At 40.6% G+C, this 23085-nt stretch overlaps 1 protein-coding gene across 3 annotated transcripts in view; it reads right to left on the bottom strand.

Annotated features, from left to right (window-relative positions):
* JAKMIP2 (janus kinase and microtubule interacting protein 2) overlaps positions 1-23085 on the bottom strand; it is a 46193-nt gene that overhangs the window by 5844 nt on the left and 17264 nt on the right. For all 3 annotated transcript variants that reach the window (XR_011154986.1, XM_069028862.1, XM_069028863.1), the window contains exons 4-21: positions 22280-22489; positions 21246-21344; positions 20415-20561; positions 18511-18651; positions 17564-17620; positions 15651-15770; positions 14036-14164; positions 12959-13042; positions 12594-12656; positions 12327-12425; positions 10862-10960; positions 10486-10539; positions 9665-9730; positions 8768-8836; positions 7691-7768; positions 6863-7066; positions 4868-4933; positions 4142-4214 (exon numbers count right to left, since the gene is read on the bottom strand). Coding sequence is in view for 2 of the 3 variants with exons in the window: in XM_069028862.1 (XP_068884963.1) it covers positions 4164-4214; positions 4868-4933; positions 6863-7066; positions 7691-7768; positions 8768-8836; positions 9665-9730; positions 10486-10539; positions 10862-10960; positions 12327-12425; positions 12594-12656; positions 12959-13042; positions 14036-14164; positions 15651-15770; positions 17564-17620; positions 18511-18651; positions 20415-20561; positions 21246-21344; positions 22280-22489 (1836 nt within the window). In the remaining variant the exon portion in view is untranslated. The remainder of the gene's footprint in view (positions 1-4141; positions 4215-4867; positions 4934-6862; positions 7067-7690; positions 7769-8767; positions 8837-9664; positions 9731-10485; positions 10540-10861; positions 10961-12326; positions 12426-12593; positions 12657-12958; positions 13043-14035; positions 14165-15650; positions 15771-17563; positions 17621-18510; positions 18652-20414; positions 20562-21245; positions 21345-22279; positions 22490-23085) is intronic.

The following is a 23085-nucleotide window of genomic DNA, read 5'->3' as shown; positions in this document are numbered from 1 at the left end:
CCTGATGTTCATAAAGCCAAATATGCAAAAGCAGGATGGGAAAGGCAAAAGAATCTTTCATCTCCTGGGTGGTCCTAGGAGTGCCACAACCCCCTAGCAGGCTTTCTGGGACTGTAAACCACATTTCAGCTCCTGCTGATGCTTCTCATCCTCTCTATGGGGAACTGGACCCCTGTGTGCTCTGGGGACCAGCCATTATGGAGCAACAGTGAATTCAGTGAGTGAAACTCATCTTGGCATTGTAGTTAGAACAGCCTTCCTGGGCTCAACAAAGTGACCCCAAAGGGATTTACACCTGCTAAACCTTAGATGTTATGTAAAACAAGAGGAAAACCCATTGAAGGAGATTGGGCCAGAATGGGGGGGTGGAGGTTGGGGGGAGAAAGGGCATGGGGAGGGAAGTGAAGTCTTGACACAGTCCCTAAGGGATCCATGTAAATTCCCCTGCAACGACATCAGTCAATTGTGCAGCTGGGACAGTCGTGTCAGCCCTAAAGACAGCACATAAATGTTTATGTTGTTTTGACTATTAGTCCTGTTCAAGGAACACAAGAGCGAGGTGTGCATCAGCTCAGTGGAGAGCGAGAGCTGAACAGGACCCAGCAGCCCATGGAGACAAGATGACTGCAAGAGAAAAATAGCAAATCTGCTAGAATTTTAGCAAAAATATGGAGTTTTGACCTTAAGCATCTCACTAGCTTTTCTAACCAGCCAATACCTGTCCTCAAATTAAGTCAAAAGGATATAAGTGTTATCAGCAAATGTTCCTATTTTATTTTAGATAGTCATGACCCTTCTTCTTTTCTGTGTGTAGTTCTCCCTTTTCTACTTTGAGAAGAGGGAAGGAATGGCTGCTCTGCAACAAAGAATGCAGTCTGCCTTTGAATACATTGCAGACCTCACTGTGAGGCTACTCAAATACATTTTTCCTTTGCATGCAGGCAATGAAATGTTACAAGGCACTGGAGATATTTTGATAGGCTCCAAGACAAAGGGTTCATGAACATTACTGGAATTCCAATATTCCAATGTCAGAATAATAGGGGATTTTTTTTTTCTGTTTTGGGAGATGCTTATTTCAAAAGATACTGCTACATATTTGCAATCCCTGCAAAGCCATTTCTTGTCTGTAAGGTCTGTAAGTCTATGTTTGCCTTCCTCTCTCTTCTGTCCTGGCATATCAAACCATGCGGACAGTCTCAGGAAGCACACACTGGCATTTTTTCCCAGGACTAGGGATTTCCTGTTCTAAGTTCAATTACAGCGCAATTAAAATTTTTCATAGGAATCATCCTTTTATTTTCTAATGCAAAATATGTCCCAACCATAAACAGAAATTCATTTTTTAGCATTTTTGTGAATATTTTCATCATTTACATCTATTGCTGAGAGCTTTTTTAAACTTCGGGGAAAAACTATTTTCAAAATGCAAGACCATTTAAAATCAGGAAGACAACATTTCCTTATGAGTTCTAATATTAATGAAAATTTTAATTTGTACTTCTTGGGATGCATGCTCTACTGCAAAGACTTTACTGCATGCTTCATCTTAGAAGAGACAGGATTAGGAAAAACTGTTCAGTAGCTGAATGTCTGTGAATACATTTTTTTATAAAAGTGAAGTAAACTGAGCAAGGGATGTCTTTTGAGGCACCCTCTGGTTTCTTGTTTTTCTTCTACCACAGCCAGTACCACTATTGGTAAAACTAGGACATATAAGCTTCTTACCAATTCTGTAGCTGTACTAGAAGAGGCAAATACTCACTAGAGAACCAACTCCATACCCACCCTGGTAGAAAATGTGGGTGCAAACTGTATATACAGAAAACTCTGAACCTTTTCTTGCCCAAGTTTTTCTCATATGCTGCACAAGGACATTATTTCAGTTGGGATAGGAACTGAAAAAGGACCACAGTACAGGCAAATGGAAAAAAATCATACAGACAGGTTCTTGCAAATGTCACTATCAGTTCCTGTGATTTTTCAAGCTGCACCTTAACTCCAAGAATTTTTTTTATTTGGAATCTCCCTCTAGGTTGACTGCTTGTTCTGGACTCATGATTCTGCGGTACAGCAAAAGACACCATATAAAGTTATTTGCTACTACTGTGTACTGTGAAAATACTGGCTTCTTAAAATTATTCTGTCCATAATTTGGTTGTTTCAGAACAATTTCTGATTTTTTTTCTCCATTATGAATAAGCAAGAAACTGTAAAGTTAAACTTTCACCAGTCACAGCCACTTAAAACATCTCACAGCCATACCATGCTGTACCATGGTTCTCAGAAATCCTGCAGTAGGAACACAATTAACTATGCAGTCATAACTTAAGGTGTTTAATGATCACTGGATCAAGGCAGTATGTTTTAAATAGCAGCAACTTGATATTGACTGTTGTTTACAAGAGCTGTCATCACTGATCTGTCCACATTTCTCTTAATTCTTTTCTATGGGTTGTTCCCCATTCAAGCCAATCTCCATGTATATTGCTGCCTAGCCCATGGAAACATTCATTTTAAGGTCTGGCCAAACAAGGACGCAGTAGATTCCAGCTGACGTGGATAATTCTGAGAGTTGTCTCTGCATCAGCACAAAACTGCAAATGAAAGCTTTGATCTATCTGAAATGAAATACAAAGTAGGGGCTTCTCCTTAAAGGGAAAAGAAAAACCTACCAAACTGCACCCATGCCACTTAATTGTAATCAATACCTTGAATTGTACCTGGAAACATTTGTACCAACTGAGCTGGTACAAATGGTGGAAGGGCATTGTGGATACAAATATTGCTGCTAGCAAGAATTTTTCTTGCTTCTTTCCAGTCCCGTGAGATACTTTTCTCTCTCATGGAAGATATTTGTAGAGTTCTATAAACTATGAACACCTGCAACTTTGCAAAGCTTTGTTTATAGTACAGTAGAAAAATATTTTGACAATGGATGTTCTAGGATTTTAGCCAATCACCTGCAAGGGGTGGCTGATCCTTTGACCAATTAGACTACGAAGAAAAAAGTCTATAAGAGTTGTAAAACAATTAAATAAAGGAATCTTGCTGCACAATTCCTGCCTGTTGGATCTCTCTTCTCCTCCCTACCACTGCGGGACACCGTGATAGGGCATGGCAGAACACCTTTCACACAACTGTATCTCAGCTTGTCTCAAGTGCAGAGCAGAGGAATTACTCATTGACACAGCTGAAGCCAGAGCTAAGAGAGACAGTGAGAAATTTAATGGTATGGGTCTGTCCCCAAATCAGAAAATTCTGCTCTGTCATTACATGTTCTTGAGACTTTAACATTATGTTTTCTAGGCTATGTTCTACTTCTGTTATCCTGGACGAAAAGAAAAATTGTCCTAGCCCAGCATCCTTATTCTGGAAGTGGCTAGCCACAGAGGGAAAAATGGGACCATTATAGTTCTCTGATTTATTTCCCCATCTTCATATTACTTTTTGAACTCTGAACTTTCAGCTGCCAAGCATACTGTGACAGACTTCTTTTACAACCTGTATCCTGAACTATCAATTTTTCTTTACTTTAAGCTTATCACATGATAATTGTTTATATTAGACAGTGAACAATAGCAAGCTGTCTGTCCATCCGTCCATTCTATGACAAATTTTTTAGACCTCTCCAATACCTCCTTTTAGCAGTGTCACTTCCTGAACCAGAAAAATCCTTCCATCTCTCTGTCTCTCCCTTCCTGTCTCAGCAGCTGATCATTCTTCCTTGCCCTTCTTTGTATTTTTCCTGCTGCTGGACACAGAGCTCTACCTCTTTTAACATCCTGATCTATTTCCTGAGTGTTAGTTCAGAGCCCATCATAGTGTGTTTACATTTGAGGTTATTTTAACTGTTTTCCATCTGCATCCTTTTGCAAACATCAACATTGAATTTCCCCTGCAATTCTCTTGGCTATTTGATACTGTGAAATTCCTTGTTAGCTTTTATTTTTACAATTATGAATAGCACAGTATCACCAGCAACTCAGCAGTATGACAACCCCCTACTGTGAACTATTACAAATTGACAACAACCTGCTGAATTCGCTGACTCCAAACATCCACAAGAACACACAAGGATGTGATCCTCCGCTCTGTGCAAGAAGTGCTAGCTTTGAGGAAATAAATAAAACAGTCTTACCTTTCCAAGAGGCACATTGACATCAAGGCCAAAGAATAAAGGCAAGAGAGAAGAACAAGAATAGAAATAGAAACTGCAGAAGAAAAATAAGATTGTGTAAAAATTAAAGGTAATGGCATTGTAAGCATCAGAATTATTTTTGCACTCTGTAGAACAGTTAGAATAATTATTCATTCAGAAAACACTGTTATTTTCGTAGTTACTTCTGTAAGTACCACACCACCTCCCAGGCTTAGAAAACAGATCCCAATAATTTTGTTGATGGATTACAATTGGCACCATATTGAAAGCCTGAGGTGTAACTGTCACATCATGATACCCCCATGGGTTGACAAGTCATAAAGCCGGATATCAAAAATAGCATGTGTAGTATTTTTAAGTGTGTTAAAAAACAGTATCCGCAACCCATGCTAGAAATAGCCTGGATATATCTATATATATATATATATATATATATATACAAACATATATGCGCATATATATTTATAGGTATGTACACACACACACATATCAAACAGTCACCATTACATGTTTGATAATGTAATGTAGTATTTTAAGATTAAAGTCTGTATGTACTGACACAAACTGAAAAGAAAGGACAGTGGACCAGCACCAACAGGTGCAGCTGACTGAGCGGAACAAAAAAGTCGTCTAGTTCAAGAGAACTGGAGCATTCCTTTCAAAACGAAGTTCATCAGTGTGCTTCAGAAACATAACAGAACCAACCTTTTCCTCCAGATCCTTAATTTGTCTCTTTTGGATGTCAGTTTTATCTTCTAAATCTCGGATCCTCTGGAAATCAGAAAAGAAACATCTACACTAAATTCTCAGTAAATCTGTTCCACTGAACAAGTAACTTAATGTTCCAAGTGCCAAAAAGCCTAGAAATAAACAAATACATTTCTGTGGTAGGGATAATCTTGTGTCGTACTGTGACTCCATCCATTCATCCTGCCACATCACAGCTTTAGCACATGTGCAACTGCTCAAAATATGATCCTGCATATATGGATATATATGCCTATATGCAAAACTGGATCCTTAAATGCTGGAAATTAGTATCAATGATTGATCTGTTTCACATTATCTATTTATTAATCCTGTTGATCTATTTATTAATAGATGAAAAGTGTAAGATCATGGTTATAATCTTTAGAATTCTATCATGATTCATTAAGATTTCTCACAGTTTGATGTGTTGAAAGAAGATTAAAGTGTTATCATTAGATCCAAAATTATAAATGTATACAATACTATGAATGTATTGATTCTGTGGTGAGTGAAATATATGTAACTTATAGACAAGGTGTGTATTTTTAGCAGAGCTAGGTACTTTGAGAAAAACTATGTAGCATGACTTAAACTTTTGCCTGCATGGGAGGAGAGATCCCCCAGAACAGAACTCCTAAGTACAAAAAACGAGGCCTTGAATCTCAGTACATTTTTTAAATTAAGTCAGGTCATAAGAGAGCTGTCCAGCAAATAGCAGAAATCCAAAGAGGCAAACCAGGAGACGCCTGAAGGCCCCAGCACCTGGAGAATAGATGGCACCTGTGACTGTCTTCCTCCCTGTCTGGAGATGAGATGACTTAGCTTATGGCAGCTTTCAAATTCTATGGAACCACAAAATCACAGAATGAGTCAGGTTGGAAGGGACCACAGCAGTTCACCTGGTCCCACCTCCCTGCTCAAGCAGTGTCATCCTAGAGCATGTGACACAGGATTGCATCCAGATGGGCTTGGAATATCTCCAGTGAGGAAGACTCCACATCCTCTCTGGGTAATCTGTTCAGTGCTTGGTCACTTGCACAATGAAGAAATTCTTTCTCATGTTCAGGCGGAACCTCCCGTACAATAGTTTCTGCCCACAGCCTCCTGTCCTATTGCTTGGCTACTTCCTCCTTCCTTTGCCTTTCAGCCACTTCCAACCCTGCCTGCAACTGAGGCTGGCTCAGAACTGTTCTGAGAAGCCAGAACTGCTGTGGCAGTGTCCCTCAGGGCAGCTGTCATGTCTAAAATCATGACGCTTTTTCTGTGGCAAAGGCTTGGCAAGAAAAAAATAAGGGTGGACCCAGTCTCAAGTGCCCAACTCAGGATCAGGAAAGACTGTGAGAACTGAGCCTTCCTGTGAACCAAAACCCCCTAAGCGCTGGGGATGTGCTCCTTCTCTTATTCCCATAAACATCCGAGTCAGATCTGTTTCATGGTGCAGCTCTCACATTATTCAATGTCTTGTGACAGTTTGCCTTTTTGCTCTGGGACCTCACAGCTTGCAGAGCAGCAAACATCGGTCTTTCAAGGTGAAATGCAGTACCCTATCTCAGCAGTAAAAAGTACAAATGCCCAGTTGGGAGGGACAAGTAGTATCTGGAAAAACAGACAGCTTTCCTGTGCCATATGAGCCAGCAGCCCATTTCTCTTGTGCCCAGTCCAGTAACTAGGGATGACCATTTTTATTACAAAGCTAGATCCATGCAGACATAATTCTGGATGAAAACATTAGGCTAGAATTTTAAAACTCAAAATATGCCAAATCAATCTTGCATGAGCTAATATCATGTGTCCTTGCATGCACAGAAAAGACACAAAGTATGAGACAATTCAAAAAGCTGGATGCCAGGCTCCCTCATGGCCTGGAGCTTGCCTAAATTTGACCTCAGACTGTGTTCTTACAGAGAAAGGCTGAGTAGATACCACATGTCTGCGGTTCCTTCTTCTTACCTGATGAGCCTGCTGGAGCAGCTCCATCCTCTCCTGAAGAATCTGGCAATCATACTCTCTGCTTTTCCTCAGCATCTGACGTCTTAGCTTTTCTACTGCTGTCCTCAGCTCTTCCTGCTGTTTTTCAGTCAGTAGTTCCCCAAACTTTATCACTGTTTCTTGCTGCAAAGCATTGTACAAGGTGGCTTCAAGCTCCTGGATCCTCTGGTTGATGCAATACCAAAAGTCAATTAGAGATGAAACATGGTTTAAACCACATTGGGAACTGGGGGGTTGGTGGCAGATTCAGGCCCCTGCATGAGAGGCAGTCCCTGTGCTCAAGTGTGCAAAAATGTGAAAAACCGAACTCAGAAAATGGTTCCATGTTCTGAAAAAAGATACAAACTTTTATTTTTTAAAATATTTTAATATTAATTTTCACTGAAATCCTTCACTTTTACTCTTTTTTATGGAGTTAGTTTACAGAGATAGAGTTGGATAGAATTTTCATATCTGAAGTGTAAATTATTTCACCAGTTTTAAAATTTCAACCTATTGCACTAAAAAACTCCAGTTGGACAAAGCTGCCATTAATGAGCAATATCTGCCTTAAACTGACAACAGTTTTCAGACTTCAGGGGATGTGTCTTTTTATGACATGAAAAGGCAAGGTATTGTGTTGAAGCTGTGCAGATTGCATCCTAGTACATCAGAAGAATAAGGAAAAAACAAATTTTAAAAACCCCAGTATTAATAAAAAAGCAAAAATCTCTCTTCCTGATTCAACAAGAGTCTGTGTGCTATTGCAGAGTTGGCCAGTATGTGCTGCAGAATTTCCTTTGTACATACCATGTACGCTTGGTCAAGAGCTTGCTTCCTGTAGTCTAATTCTTCCTCCAAATAACCTTTTATTTTGCAAAATTGCTCCTACAATGAAGGATCATTTGGACAGAAAAACAAATTATTTACTCCAAATACTTTAGGAAGTTTTATCAAATCATTTACAGATATCTAATTCAGTAGGACAAGGAGACTGGTTTTTGACTGGTGCTTGGCAGAAATATCTCGCTTAGCTAGAAAAGAAGGAAGGGCAAATAGCTGTAGATTGCTCTTGTATGTGAATACATCTGATCTACATGAAACTAAATCCATCCTGTCTGTTGGCTTCAGTGGTATCGCTTGGCATTTTCATAGTGAAATTTAGGGTGTTCTGTGTTATTTTTCTAAAGATACCTCCTCTGGCATCAGGAATTACTCTTTTTGTGCTTTCTCTTATTTTGGAAGAGGTATAAAAGTGCACTAAACTAAACAGGAACTAACCAGACATTCACATTCACATTACTTGGGGGCAGCTGCTGTGCTTTAACTTATCAGTCCACCTTAAGCTGAATAGACTTGAGTACAGACATACCACAGGAACAGAACGAAAGCCACTACAGCTGTCTAATTCTTGTAGTTACACTTGTTCATCTTGTAGGCTACTGCCATTAACTAGAGTAAGAACAGGGTAAGGTAATAACTTTACTTAGTATGTAATGAAAGCCAACAGTGTTATAATTCAATAATTTTTCACATGCTGGTCCTGAATAAAATGCAATACAACAGCTAATGTTTAGACTGTGAATCTTATGAGGTAAATAATGTGTGCATCTTTGAAAATTATTGAGAAACATTTGAACCCTCTGTACTTATTAATAAACAATCATCCTCATAGAAAGAGAGAAGAAGTTTTTAAACTTTTACTATTTCTGTTATTCTGCTGTTGCATGTGAACTGGACCAGGAACAATTTTATGGATTCATCAATAATCAGAGAAAGGCTGCGTAGTTCATTTGCCAATAGACTTTCCTAGCTATTTTTTGGCACATCAAGTAAGTGTGACTCAACCAGCATTCCTAAAATGTGCAATAAGGAAAGTTTTCTTACCATATCACTTTCCAGTTCCATCATCTTCTGATGCAGAGCAGCTTCAGCTCCCTCAATCTGCTGGATCCACTGGAGAGAAGACAATGAGAGCTGTAACCTGCTGTGTTTTCTAGCACACAAGCAGTGGCAAGTGGGATATCTACAGCATCTTGTTAGTCTGTTTTTAGCAGCCTATTGCAAGTGCTGGGTTCATCTTGAGGCTGTTTGTGACAGAGGCAGCCATGATGTCTGCAGGTAGTACTTGGCAGGGAAGCAGCAAGAGGATTGCCACTGCTGGGTCACCGGAAGATGGAGAAGCACATGCCCTGGGATGGACAAGGAACCCATTTCCCATGCATAAAGGCCCACAATGGGCCTATAGCACCTCAAAAATAGCCTAGCTGACTTTATGGCAGTTCTGTTTGCAGAGGAGGGATTGTTGAGCAGAGTCCTTGGAAGCTCTCATGTTGAAAAAACTGTGTGCGCCTTAGAAAGCAATTTTAACCAACCCCCACTTTTTTCCTAATATTTGAAACAAGGAACATAGACACATACTTTCAGTGAAATTTTGGCGTGCAGATCCCTTTGGAAGCTTTAGAAATCTCAGGACTGTAAATCCCAAACTTTATCTAATCATGGCTTAAATTTCTGATGGTTTCCCATTCAGTTTTCAATTGCAAGTTTTGCTTCATATTATTTTTGTATTTGTAGTTTTTTCTACTGCACAGCTTGGGCCAGCTCAGTTTGATATTTTTGCTGCTTTAGCAAGGTGTTTGGGACTGTGCTGGCACAGTTTATTTTATTTGGGGAATCACTTCCAACACTAGGAAATTTAACAATATTGATGACAACAACAGGGAAGAAAATGTGTAGATGAGGCTTTAGGTAATACGTGAGAAAAGCAAGCACACAATTTACCTTTTCTGCCAAGGACAATACCGTGGAAGCCTGAATTATGGCCACTTGTTCTTCATTCCTTAAATTCTGTGAAGAGAAAGAGAGGAAAGAGAAAAATTGGCAGCAGTTTCCTGCATGAATAAAGACAATTCATCCTACAGACCAGGTCCACAGTTTTCAGAGGATCCCTGTAGTACTGAGTATTCGGTTTCCATTGAAACATTCAGAGTCTGTTAACACATTAAGAAGACCACTACTTTTGCCTTTCTACATTATATGGATTTACTGTATCATTCGTTCCATTACATCTTAAGAGAAATGTAAACTAAAATTAGACCCATTTGTTTGTCTTCATGCTAGTTCTACAAAGCTGAATTTCCATCAAAGTTTTTGTAAAAATAGGGCTGATTTACATCAGCACATGAATAGACAATTATGATCCTTGGTTTTTATTTCTTATAACCTTTTTAAAGACATATCTAATGTTGGCCAGAGATACAGGATCTCTTTTACGTGGGCAGCTATGCCCTCTTAGAAAGCCACAGGGAATTTGATAATTCTTGCCTATTTATGAAACTGTTTGAAGGAATCCTAGTCCTGATGAAGAATGGTTTACTCAGACTGCCAAACTCATTCATGTGTTTTCCTGAGTGAATGGGGTACAGTTGGGCCCAGTTCCAAATATCAGTGGTCTTTGGACATTCTTTCCAGTCTGCTAAACCATACGTAAAAGATGCATAATTTAACAAGTATCTTAGAAAATAGTCATAATTCTACATATCACTTACTGCACTGTACAAAATGCAGCTTGTAAAGAGAAAACATCTCCCATTTCAACTTACCCCATTATCACCTAGGATGTCTAACTGCTTTATGAGGTCTGGGATGCTGACATCCTGCAAAGAGAGAATAAGGTAAAGACAGGGCGTGCACCTTTTATCATGGCTGCAATATCCATCTAGTCTATGAACCACATGGAAGTCAGCCATTTTGTTTTATCCTATGGAAATGCACCATACATTGATTTCAGTTGCCTTTGAACCAGATTTAATCATTATGGTAAGAATTTTGAGTTTAATTGAACTGTGTCTGTCACCACACTCTTACATTAGACTGAGTTGAAATGCCTAAAGTTTAGTGGAGTTATTAGTAATGGGTTATATAGGCAGCACCCACCACTCCTGTAGGGAGAAGCACTGCTTTACAAAACTGACCTACCTTAACCCCTTCCTTCATACAGTAGATCTGTAAAGCACTCACACCATCTGAGAATGGGTGAATCTGGAGATTAAATGGTGGAGACCGTCTCTCTCTTTCCTGCAAATAAATTCAAAAGATGCTAGAGAATGTATTAGGATGAAGCAGACACACACAGAAAATGCCATAGCTACTGTTTATATCATGCTTGGCTTGCATGCTTCATTTTACAAGCCAAGGAATAAAACATCTAGACCTAGTCTGAAAAAGTGAGCCAAGTGGGACAGAATCCTAAACCCAAGGTAACTGTTTAACAGGCAATTATTTGATAAATTACATCAATTTGCAAATTGGCTGTGGACAGGCTGTCACCTAGCTAAGATTCAAGTGATTTGCTTCATGAAGTGCTGAACAACTATACATTTTCGTAAATACTCCCTTTAGAAACAGGTGTTTCACTTTAGACCATTGGGAGACTCAGATTACACATTTTCCTCATCCTGGTATGTTGTACATTCTAACATCTGTGGAAAACAATGTATTCAAAAAACCTGATCAACTTAGCTATTTCTACACCTTTATTGCTTAAAGTTTACAAATATTTGTCCAGTTTTAAAGGACCAGAGACAAAAATAAAAATTTGAAGATGCTATGCTATTTCTCATTCCTTTCAGGTATTCAGGCAAGCACAGAAGTGAAGATAAAACTTCACTTTCACACACATTTTTGGTTTATGAACATGTAATTCACTTGATCAGTTCAGCTCCCTGCCATATGGAAACACAGCTGTCAGGTAAAACTGTGGGACAGTTCAATAAATAAGGGGCAAGTCTGACACAACATTAATTTACGAGACCCAGGAAAGGCTCTGCGTGGCAAGTGTATTTGGCCTTGGACAGCAATTGAAAAGAACAACTGAAAAATAAACCAGCTTATACTGGGGAAGAGAGCAGGTGAAGTTGTGGTTTGCTGGTGCTCCAAAGAAGAGTCTGTAACTAGAGGCAGTCTGGGAAGAGGGAGCTTGAGGTCCCACAGAGGCTTCTGGAGCTCCTACATCAACGTCCAGTGTCACCTGAGAGACTGTTTGTACCCACTGCAGGTCATCGAAAAGCTGCTCAACAGGGAATGTGTCCAGTGCCCGCAAAAGGAACAGCACTTACACATGGGCAGACAGGCATCTCCAAGTATTAGAAAAATCATGCCCACAGGCATGGTAACAAAGAGCTAACTCATGTTAATCAGCTAAGCTTACCTGTGGACACTGGGCACCTGGCTCAGGGTGAAGTGAACCAGCTGGGTATGGAGCTTACTATTTCCAGGATATTAGAGCTGACATATTTCAGCTCACAATGAAAAATGCTGGGCCTGATTTTTTACTCTGTTTTATTGCTACAAAATTGTGTAAACCCTTGATTAAAGTTGGTGTCCAGTGCAAGTGCACTCATTTCATTTCTACCAGATCTACTGTTAGAAGTGCATCCATCACCTCCAGCTCAAGGTTGCGGAACTCCAGCAGCTCGTTCTGGTCTCGCGCATCCTGCAGCTCCTGTTGCAGACGGTTGTTTTCTGCTTCCATTTTCTCTATCTAACAGAAATATGTTAAATCATGATCTGTGTGACTGTTACAAGAACCATGAAGTATTTGGTGAGTAGTAGTTGAGGTAGCATAGGCTGTGCAAAATCTAAACCCTAAAGATGTCTCACAGGATCCAGATAACCCTTCAGAGTGAACATGCAAACCTTCTGAACATACCTTGTCTAAAAGCTCTTGGTTCCTCTTAATGAAAAGCTGCTTGTCTTCCACCCAGTGTGAGTCCTGTTGGACAAAGCAGTAGTATTACAGAATAACCAAATTCCATGAGGCCTGGCACATTTATTGAAAATTGGAGCCACAATATTCAGGCTTTGAAATCCTACAGGAACAAGCTGTCTTTTATAGAACAAAAAGATGTTAGGCTTACAAAGCTGTAGCAAGGCTTCTGAACTTGCTGGATCTGCTTGTTTACTGACTGGAAACACTACATCTCATGGAAGTTTATACTGAAATTGTGCTAGGTATTTTGTAAGCAGAGCAGGTAAGATACAAAACAGGAAAAAAACCACACAAGAATTACTTACCTGCCCTTTCTGAGCCAAAGTTTTCTCCAGATCTTCTATTTTGGCTTTATACCTCTGGACTTCAGCTTGAAGTTGCTCCTGAGCCTGTTGGAGTCAGGCACCACATTAAAGAGTAACAAAATCAGCAATGTGACTGGTATTAAAAGGAAACCAAAACCAGCAGAGCCTGGGTTCATGCTGTCAGTTCCACTGAGTGAGCAACCATTAGAAAGGTTCTGACTCAGTGATATTTTGTGCCACCCCTTAGACTGGCACACAGATGACACAAGGGAACAGAGCTGTGGATCAGCCCCAACTCCCCACCCAAGCCTATTCCACCATGGATTGCATCAGAGCAGCAAAATACAAGCTCAGGTATTGGGGGCTGCTCTGCTCAAAGACCTTGATAAGGGGCAATCCCTAAATTACAAAAAAAAAGTGCTTAGTTGATCAGAGTGGCAAAAGGTAGTGGGAAGAGGCAATTTTAACTGCCAGGAGGGTCTTCAAGAACTGACTAAACAAAGTACTAAACAAACTGATACAATCTTACAGCTGATTGCTGTGAGCAGGAATTTGGGCTGAAGGCCTGAGGTGCTTTCCAGCCTGAATGATTCTATAATTTTATTAGAGGGACATTTTTAGCCTTGGAAGGTTTACTGTAGCCTGCATCACATTAAATTTGAATGTAATTTGCATTTCTCTGTTAGAAACATTCAGATGTTCCTAAAGTTGGTGTAATACGTGCCTTTGTGAAAACCCATAGGCCTTCATTTGCCTTTAAAACCCAACTCTATCACACTTAGGCAAATGATAAGAACACCCTTGTGATTCTGTGTCAGGCTGCAGAGTTGTCTGCTTTGGCATGCCTGCCTAACTGCAGAGTTTTCAGGTTCAGGTGGAGGACAGCTTCTTGTAAACAGAGTGACTGTGCCCATTCTTTATTGTCATTCTCTTTAAAAATGTACTCAGCAAACGAGTGAACAGACATTTCTCAGTGTTCTGGATGCTGTGTGTAGCTCCATTTCATTGTATGTCCCTTTGAGGGGTTTCTTGTCCTGACAGCAATGAAATACCGTTATTCTCAAAACAAATACTGACCCTGGCTTCTCTTTCAGCATCTATAACCCCTCCCGTCTGTTCCTGCAACAGTGCATACGCTCTCTGCAGGGCCTGGTACTCCTTTGTCAGCTGCCGAAACCGAAGCTCTGACTCTTCTGCTGCTAAACCCTGAAGAATAAGAAGGAACATGTCTAAGCCACGGAGAGCAAAGCACTGTCAAAGCAAAGAATGCAAATGTGATTTGTTAAGGACAGTAGTTGGTTTACAGGTCTTGATTCAAATAGCTTTTTGGATCACAGTGAGCTTGGTGTCATCTGAAATTAAAAAAAGGGGAAATTATACAGCACTTATACCACAGAATCTGCTGAGTTGGAAGGGATCTACAGGGATCATTGAGTCCAGCTCCTGGCCCTGCAAAGCACCATCCCCGAGAGTCACTGAGAGTGTTGTCCAAACACTTCTTGAACTCTGTCAGGCTTGGCGCTGTAACCACTTCCCTGGGGAGACCATTCCAGTGCCCAACCACTCTTTTGGTGAAGAACTTTTTTCTACTATCCAACCTAAACCTCACCTGACACAACTTCGGGCCATTCCCTCAGGCCCTGTCACTCATCACCACAGATAAGAGATCAGTGTCTGTCCCTCCTCCTCCCCTCATGAGGAAGTTGTAGACTGCAATGAGGCCTCCCCTCAGTCTCTTCTCCAGGCTGAATAAATCAAGTGACCTCAGTTGCTCCTCACACAGCTTCCCCTCAAAGCCCTTCACCATCTTTGTTGCCCTCCTTTGAACACTCTCTAACAAATTAATATTTTTCTTGTATTGTGGCACCCAAAACTGCACACAGTATTCAAGGTGAGGCCACCGCAGTGCAGAGCAGAGCAGAGCAGGACAATGCCCTCCCTTGACTGGCAGGCAATGCTGGGCCTGATGCCCCCCAGGACATGGGTGGCCCCCCCAGCTGCCAGGGCACTGCTGACGCATATTCAACTTTCTGTCAACCACCGGGTCCCTTTCCAGGTGCTGCTTTCCAGCATCTCATTCCCCAGTCAGTCTGTAGATCCAGGCTACCCCATCCCAGGTGCAGAATCTGGCACTTTTGCCTTGTTGAACTTCATCTGGTTGGTGACGGCCCAGCCCTCTGATTTGTCGAGGTCTCTCTGCAGGGCCTCCCTGCCTCTGAGGGAGTCAACAGCTCCTCCCTGTTTTGTATCATCTGAGAACTTGCTCAGTACCCCTTCCAGTCCTGTGTCCAAGTAATTTATGATGAAACTGAAGAGCACAGGGCCTAAGACAAAGCCCTGCAAAACCCCACTAGTGACAGGTAACCAGCACGATGTCATCCCATTCACTATAACCCTTTGATATGTCTTGAAGCTAAAAGAAATGCAATAGGCTTGTTTTCTTGAAAGGGGAGAGGAAAAAAATCACCTCAAATTGCAGGGTAGTCATAGCTATAGACTCTATGGACCAGATTGTGGAAGAAACTCTCAGCATTTCAGTATATGAGTAACCAAAATTAAGGTCAAACTTAAGTATTTATCATTCAGTATGCACTATAAAAACCTAAGTGTTCTTGAGAGTCTGACCACTTGTTTCGAAAGTCATCATCTCGTGAAAACCTGTAACTTGCCTGTGGAAAGAGTCAGATCTTACCTCATCCAGATCATCATCTGGAGTTGCTGGTGTCCTGTCTGTTCTATATGAGGCCACAGAGGATGTTTCAGAGTCCATAGAATCATCATCATACCCAAAAACTGTATCCATGACATGTCTCTACAAAAGGAAAAACATGATTTCTGAACCTTCATGTAAACTTGTAGCATGCATTTTGGAGAGGGGGGAGTTGCTAGTTACTTAAAAGACAAGGTATGAAAAATGAACAGTGGGCTACATCTGCAATCACCATCTTCAAACAAACTCAGTGGAAACCCATTGAAGATCAGGTCTTGTGCTGGTGGAGAGTAAGTTTTCTGAATAATTTTTCTGAGGGTCTGTCTCAGCCTAACTGGAAAACAATGTGAGCAACAACATGCCAGAGGAAAAGTCTCTGCCCTTGCAGGAAGGCAGGAGAATTGTTTGTTAACCACAATGCTCTTCAGAAGATATCTATCAACATGCAGATTAGTGTGCAAAAGTAACACCATAAGGAGCTGAAAACTTGTGTAGAATAGGAAGCCCTCCTTCTTCTCTCACAGACACTGCTGATACTTGTAATGTCTAGGTGCTTCTCTCGCTGATATTGCCGCTGGGCCATGTGAGTGAAAGCTATGCTACTACAAAACTAACGTGAAGGAACTTTTATTGCATCTTTCCAGGACTACAGTAACTGGCACATGTTATAAACAACTGCTCATGCTCCACAGTTTGGTTGTATGCCTGACACCTCGCTACCACCACTCTCTGTAGCCAAATTAAATCAAATTAAAACTGTGAGACGTGCCCTGTGAAGATACAGATGCTTGACCCTGCAGGCTTGGTTTCAGGGTACAGATTTGAACATTTAAATACTTGGCTTGGATAATTCTGAAGACAAATGGATCAACAAGCAATTAAGATGCCCTTCTTATTTGTAACATTTTTCACTTTGCTGACTGGTTAAAATCTTCTAAACCTGGAGTTTGAATCACACAAAAAACATGTACCAAAGATGTCAATTAGCTTTTGCATATATTGTAATTTTTGCTTATTGTGTTGTCAAGTGAAGACAATTGCCATATTCTCCAATGTTATAACCTCTGATGAAAATACTATTCAGTCCTTGTGTCTGCTGTATACTGCTTCACAATCCACATAGAAACAATGTGATGACACAGCTAGGATTCATTGGTCTGAAATTCCCAGTGTGTAGACAGTGCTGTGTTACTTTCACAGAATACGGCTGATGCACTAAGGGATGTCCTTGGAGAACTGAGAGCAACCAAGCAACCGGTATTTCCACTTTTTGGAGGTGGGACATGAATGTCGCAAAGTCATGCTCCACATCTAGCTGATAAAGGAGCTGTGTGAACCACTCCTGACTACTCAGCTCTAAAATTGTTGTAAATTATACCAGGTTTGGACTTAACCCAATTCAGGGTTATACAAAGGTTAGTCAAAGGTATGTGGAACTGAGCAGGAGAGAATGACACAGTATCTCAGGCAGAAATTTCCACTTGAAGAATAGAGATGCACAAGGATTTGGCTTTAGCCCATATGTGCTGTAAAAAACAGATCGCAGAAAAAAGATGGGAAGGTCTCTGGAAATGTAAATACCTCTCAGCATAAAAAACCCTGAGACCAATACTTACAGAAACCAAATGGAAGGACAATTATTACTATTGGTGGGGGGGAGGATGACAGATGGGATGGGAAGCCCCATTTTGCTGAAAATAAAATAGCTGCATACCCTTAACTGAATTTCAAAGTGGATTTAAAAAGCTCTCCCAAAGTAACTAAGGAATTTACAAACCTGATCACTAAAGCAGATTGTTATAATCCACAAAGCTCTATTTAATCAGATTGCTAAAGTGTGTTTTCCTACAGAGCCTACTTGAACTTTGTAAATGAGAAACAATTTTTCATCTTACTTTAATTGGTTTTGAGCTCCTTTTATGCTTTCTCCGACGAATGAGTTTCTCCCTGTCCTGGAAAATAAGATTTAAAAGTTATTCTCACTTCTCTTCTTTGCAGCTGTTAGACAGCCAAATATACAGAGGAAACAAATAACAGAACTTCCAGTGACTCTCTCCATATGTTTAAACAAGAATCTAATTCCAGGTAGAAGGGAGGATTCATATCCAAATCTGTATGTGTGTCAGCTGAAAACCACCTAAAAAAAGCCCTTGTGCATTTGCCTTGAGCAGCTGCCAAAAAACAGGAGCTGACGGATTGCCCTCTAATCACTGGGAGGCCGGATGCGTGGGTTTGGGCACTGCACAAGGTGCTGTCTGCCTTCCCTGATGAGGAGATGCTGCCTCTGTCTCAAAGTCATTAAATTATGGGAGTGTTGATCTCACCACTCCTAGCAAGGATGTCTCAGAAGAACCTGTTTCGGAATCTTTCTCTTTCTCCTCAGTATCATAATGGAAAGTCAGCTGACAAAGGAATTGTCAGCATTAAATGACAGAAGATCTGGAAACCCACTGTCTAGCTGTATATGCTTTTCCAGCACACGATAAGACACTCTGGGCCAGCCTCTTGTTAAAGAAACTTTTTAAGCATGACTTAGTTATAATGGTAAAACACTCGGCGCAGCCCTGTCTTGTGAACATGTCGGTACCTTCCCAAGCTCCACAGTTCTTAGTTTGCATTCCCTTCTGGAGCTCAATTCACAGTGCTATGCTTTGAGTTGTAGGGGCTGATCCTCCACTACAAATTCAGTAAACTGCACACATGCACACCTACAGCTAAACATCTGCTGTTTAAAACAGAAGGTAAGGTATTAATGCTCAGACCTCTAGTTATAAGAACAAATACTATCAGTGGTAAACTGTACACAGCAATCATTCCTAATTTCCCAGTGCTCTGAACATACCCTTGTTAACTCATCAATTATGTTCTGCTGTTCTATGACCTGAAGCTTTAAAAATTCCGTTTCTTGTTCCTCATTAGCCTGATCCAGGTCATTGAGAGATCTTAATTTCTTTAGAGGAGGATGTGATGTTATTTTTTCTCTCTGTGGTAAGAAGAAAAGATAGAAGAGATAAAATAAGATTCAGCAACTAGAAGACCACCTTTCAGCTAAAAACTAAACAGTACCTTTCATTTAAGCTATATAGACCTTTAAATATGTTTCAGCTACACTGTTTTTTAATTAATGCCCATCAGCACTTCTTAACAATAAAGTAGCACAGCAAGGCTGAGCTCTTTAACCAGAACAACAAAGCTTTATCTATTTAGTTACCATACGGCAACACAGCCTCTGCAGCCCTTAAAGGTCACACACCATAGCTCTTCCTTGGCCATGCATCAAGATGCCCCCACATGTGGCAAATAGAGTTGAACCTGTCCAGTGGGTAGGCAAATAGTATCTGCTCTCATGACCCCACGTCCTTACTGATACTCAACATAGGACCATACACAGTGAGGCAATGGACATGCTTTACTAATGTGAAAGACATGCATCCAGTCGGACAAGGAGGAAAGGCAGAAACTGTGGTAACAGATATATTTTAACCACAGGTCAATATCCTGCCTGCTCCTGAGCATATGTGGGAAAAGAGATGGCTGAAACCTGTGAGAATTACTCTAGCCACCCACAGCTTGTTAACTTTCATGGTTTTGGCATCCATAATGTGAAGAGCAGATGTCAGGGAGCTAACTTAGCACATATATGCTGTCCACAGATATGCACCAGTGGTGCTGCCCACTGATGCCTAATGCATGCAGATTCCCAAGTCCTTCCTCTTTGCTGTGGGAGACCCCAAGGGACTGTGATCTGCACTACCACAGCTGTGGAAGAATAATTCTGACCCATGACACCTGCAATAAGTTTATCTGTCTTCTAGGCATGGGTAAATTGCAAAGTCTTAAAGTGGATTAACTGTGTAACACTAAAGTCTTTTGTCTGTGAGACAAGAAAGTGAATCTGATCATCTCTGCCCAATCACCAGGAAAGCTGCTTCCCATTGCAGGGCACTTAGCCTGCTCAGGACAGTGGCTACTACAAGTCAGGGCAAGGTCCATGAGCGCCCTTAGCAGGGAAAGTTGTCTCAGTCTGCCAGCTTACATCTGGCGACCCAGAACATCCACCTCCTTTTTCATTAATGCCAAAGCAACATCAGTGCATGTGTAGGAATATAGGGCCTGGAAGCAGATTGATAAGGCAATCCCATCTGAAGGATATGGAGACATAACTGCTTTGACCCCACTTCATATAGCCCTGACATGGGAAATGTATAGCCCTAACCAAATTTAAACACCACCATTCTCCCTTTCCCATATCCATCTACCATGCGTATGTTTTATGGAAAGATTCTATGTGTCTAGTGCCATATCAGAAGTTTACTTTGTCATCATCAGCTCGAAAAAGAATGTGTGCATGATGCAAGAACATCATGCTGGCTGAAAACATCACTCTTAACAGCATCCATTTTGAGTTCCAGATGAAAAATAGCACAGCAGGACATGCCTCAATGATATAACTATTTTTTCCTCTTTTGTTTGAAACAATTGAAACTCAATATTCTAACTTTGAGAATAGAATTAAAGACTGTGATTAAGCATTCATGTAAATATATTGCCTGTGTATGCATAATACACAATATAATGGTATGTAAAACTATAATAATACAGACCTAACCATGGCTGTATCTTAGCAATAGTATTACACGTAATATACAACACATATTCTCTATTTATATACATCATGCACTATGCAGATGTGGCCACCAACACATAGATCATCCAGTAATCCTCATTTTGCTCTTCAGTACCAACCATCTCTATATTTTCTTTAGTGACTGCTTTGAGTTTATCTTCCATGCGCTGCAAAGACTGCATAAGTTCATCATTTCTCTTTGTGAGGCACTTGTTCTTTTCCAGAAGAGGTTTACATTGTTTCTCAGCTTCTCGGACACGCTTCAACTGGATTGATAACAGCAATTAATAATTGTCATAAGAGATACATGAATATACTTGTAATTTGCAATCTTAACATATATTTTGCAATTATGACATAAAGAACATTCAAGCCGGCTAAACTGATATGAAAGGAGCGCATTAAGATTTCTAGCTCAGGAATAAAATAAACCATCAAGAGTTGAACTTATCCTCATCCTTAAGCAGAGAAGTAGGAATATAAACAGGTTAAATAGCCAGGGTTCTGATTCAACACACAGATATCACCACAGTGTAGAAAATCAGATAAAGGGATCAATTCACTGGTGTCAATTCTTCCTAGACTCAGTACTTAACTGTTTTCAACCTGGTCAAATACTGGACTACAGACCTTACAGACATTATTTCATTTACAAGGTAAGTCTCACCATACACTGTTGTGTGCTCAAAAGGAGGGAACAGAAGCATTCACACAGAACCCTATAAGCCTTGCTGCCTTGACCTCTGCTGTGATTTTGTACTCACGTAACTTCAATGAAATTACTGTTTAATTCTAGGATAAAAAGTCCTCAGCCTCCTGAGTGATGGGCCTGATGGATGGACAAGGCATATTCATCACCATCTTGGTGATTCATCATCATCCTTGGATCCTCCCCTTCTTTCCCCATGGCTCTCAACCTCCTTTGTCTGCCAGGGCAAAAGCTCACATACCAGTTCATTTCGTTCGTCAACAAGCAATGTGTTCCGGTCTTCCAGCTTCCGTATCGTGGCATTCAGCTCTGCTATCCTCTTCTGGTTTCTGCGCAAGTCCTGTACATGGGCAACAATGTCATGCAGTTACTGGTTTTACTGGTTCTCTTCAAAATACATGTTTGGGAAAAGAATCCTTAAAAATCACACACCAGTCAACTTAAGCTGTCATTACCAACAAATTATCTTTAGGGACTTTTACAGTACTGAATATGTTGGCAAACATATATATATATATACACACACACACAATTTTTTTTTTTTTTTTAGGAAGAAGTATCTGGTTTGGGGGATACTTTAATTGAAAATTTAAGCCGCTTAAAAAAATTAAGAGAAAACAACCAAACAGATGATAATTTTTTATGAAGGAGATGAAAAAGCTAAAAGATTCTAATTTTTATTGCCTTTTCCTATCAATTGCTTCTATTTGCTGAGCCACTGCATCAGGTGAAGAAGTCAGGACAACCCTTTCAGTATCCGTTACAATTACTTTCTTATTCCTCATTTGTATATATGTAAGTATGCTTTTATATATACACTGGTTGTGTAAACATCTGCAGTTTAGTCACACAATGGGTGACATGCATGCTTTGTGAATGACACCCAAGAGCTGTCTGTGGGAAGACAGACAAAGAGGAGGATCTCCTAAGAGTCTCACAGATTCTCCACCCTCACCCTTCTCCTTGCCCCTCTGTGCTCATCCTCCTAATTCTTTCTGGTTTTGAGAATGCATGTTATCCAGGTAGTTATGTTCATTGGTGATTCTTTCAAAGGGGCACTGATTATTTAAGATGTGTTATATTTGTGAATAGAACAACTGATGAAAACCAACAGTACAAAGCTTTGTCCAACTAGCATGCCCTCTGAAGACTCTATGGACATTAACTTGTCTGTAGTGAATAAGTGAGAATGTTTTCCCAGGGCCTGAGAAGGTATGTCAGCATGAAACACACATCCATGCTTCTGTTTTGCAGGGACCAGTAAAACCTGCATACAGGGCTGCTGCAGTGCTCCGAACCATCTCCAGCTCTTCCAGGGATCTCTCTCTTGGGACTGCTCATGTTACACTCTGCCTCCTTCACCAAAAAGAGCTGTTCATCCAGAGCTTCCTTCTGCAGCTGCAGCTTCTGCACATAGCCTGTCTGTGTCTCCAGTTCTTTCTCCAGTGAAAATATGATCCTGTCTTTAGCCTTGATCTCGTCCATCTGAATGAAAGAAACACCAGAACAATATTACTGCGTGAAGGGAACAGTATTTCTTCAACTTATATTGTATGATTTACTTAAGAACAGTGATCACCCCTCAAATCTGCTCTACCATACTGCACCAGGCCTGTAAAACAACACAGTCTGAGCCATACCCATAATTTGGCACAGGAGCACATTCATTGAGCATTCTAGCAACACAAGAATACACCTCCAGGATGCAGACTGTGAATTGGGGGACTTGTATCATTCTTGACAGTTTAAATTATCATTTATTTTACTTAATTGTGAGTTCTTGAATTCCAATTTTCAAGCTAAACTTTCTACTGTTACAAGCAGGTCCAGCTCTCCACATGACAGTGTGCTCTGGTTCTGCCCAGGACAAGGTTAATTTTTGCAGTAGCCAGGAGGGGCATGGACCCAGAGGTTTTTCTATAGCATCTAATGTCATTTTCTGGGAATGGGGGAAGGGCTCCCTTCTGGATGAGGGTAGCATGGCTGCAGTCAGGTCACAGGCTACGTGGTGAGCATTTTGCATGTAAGTCACTCTCCTCTCTCTTGTATATTTTCGTTATTAATATTGCAGCTGCTACTGT

The sequence above is a fragment of the Aphelocoma coerulescens genome, chromosome 13, assembly GCF_041296385.1.
Source record: "Aphelocoma coerulescens isolate FSJ_1873_10779 chromosome 13, UR_Acoe_1.0, whole genome shotgun sequence".
Lineage (NCBI taxonomy): Eukaryota > Metazoa > Chordata > Aves > Passeriformes > Corvidae > Aphelocoma > Aphelocoma coerulescens.
Note: the sequence above shows the minus strand (reverse complement) of the source record. Positions and strands in the feature narration are given on the sequence as shown.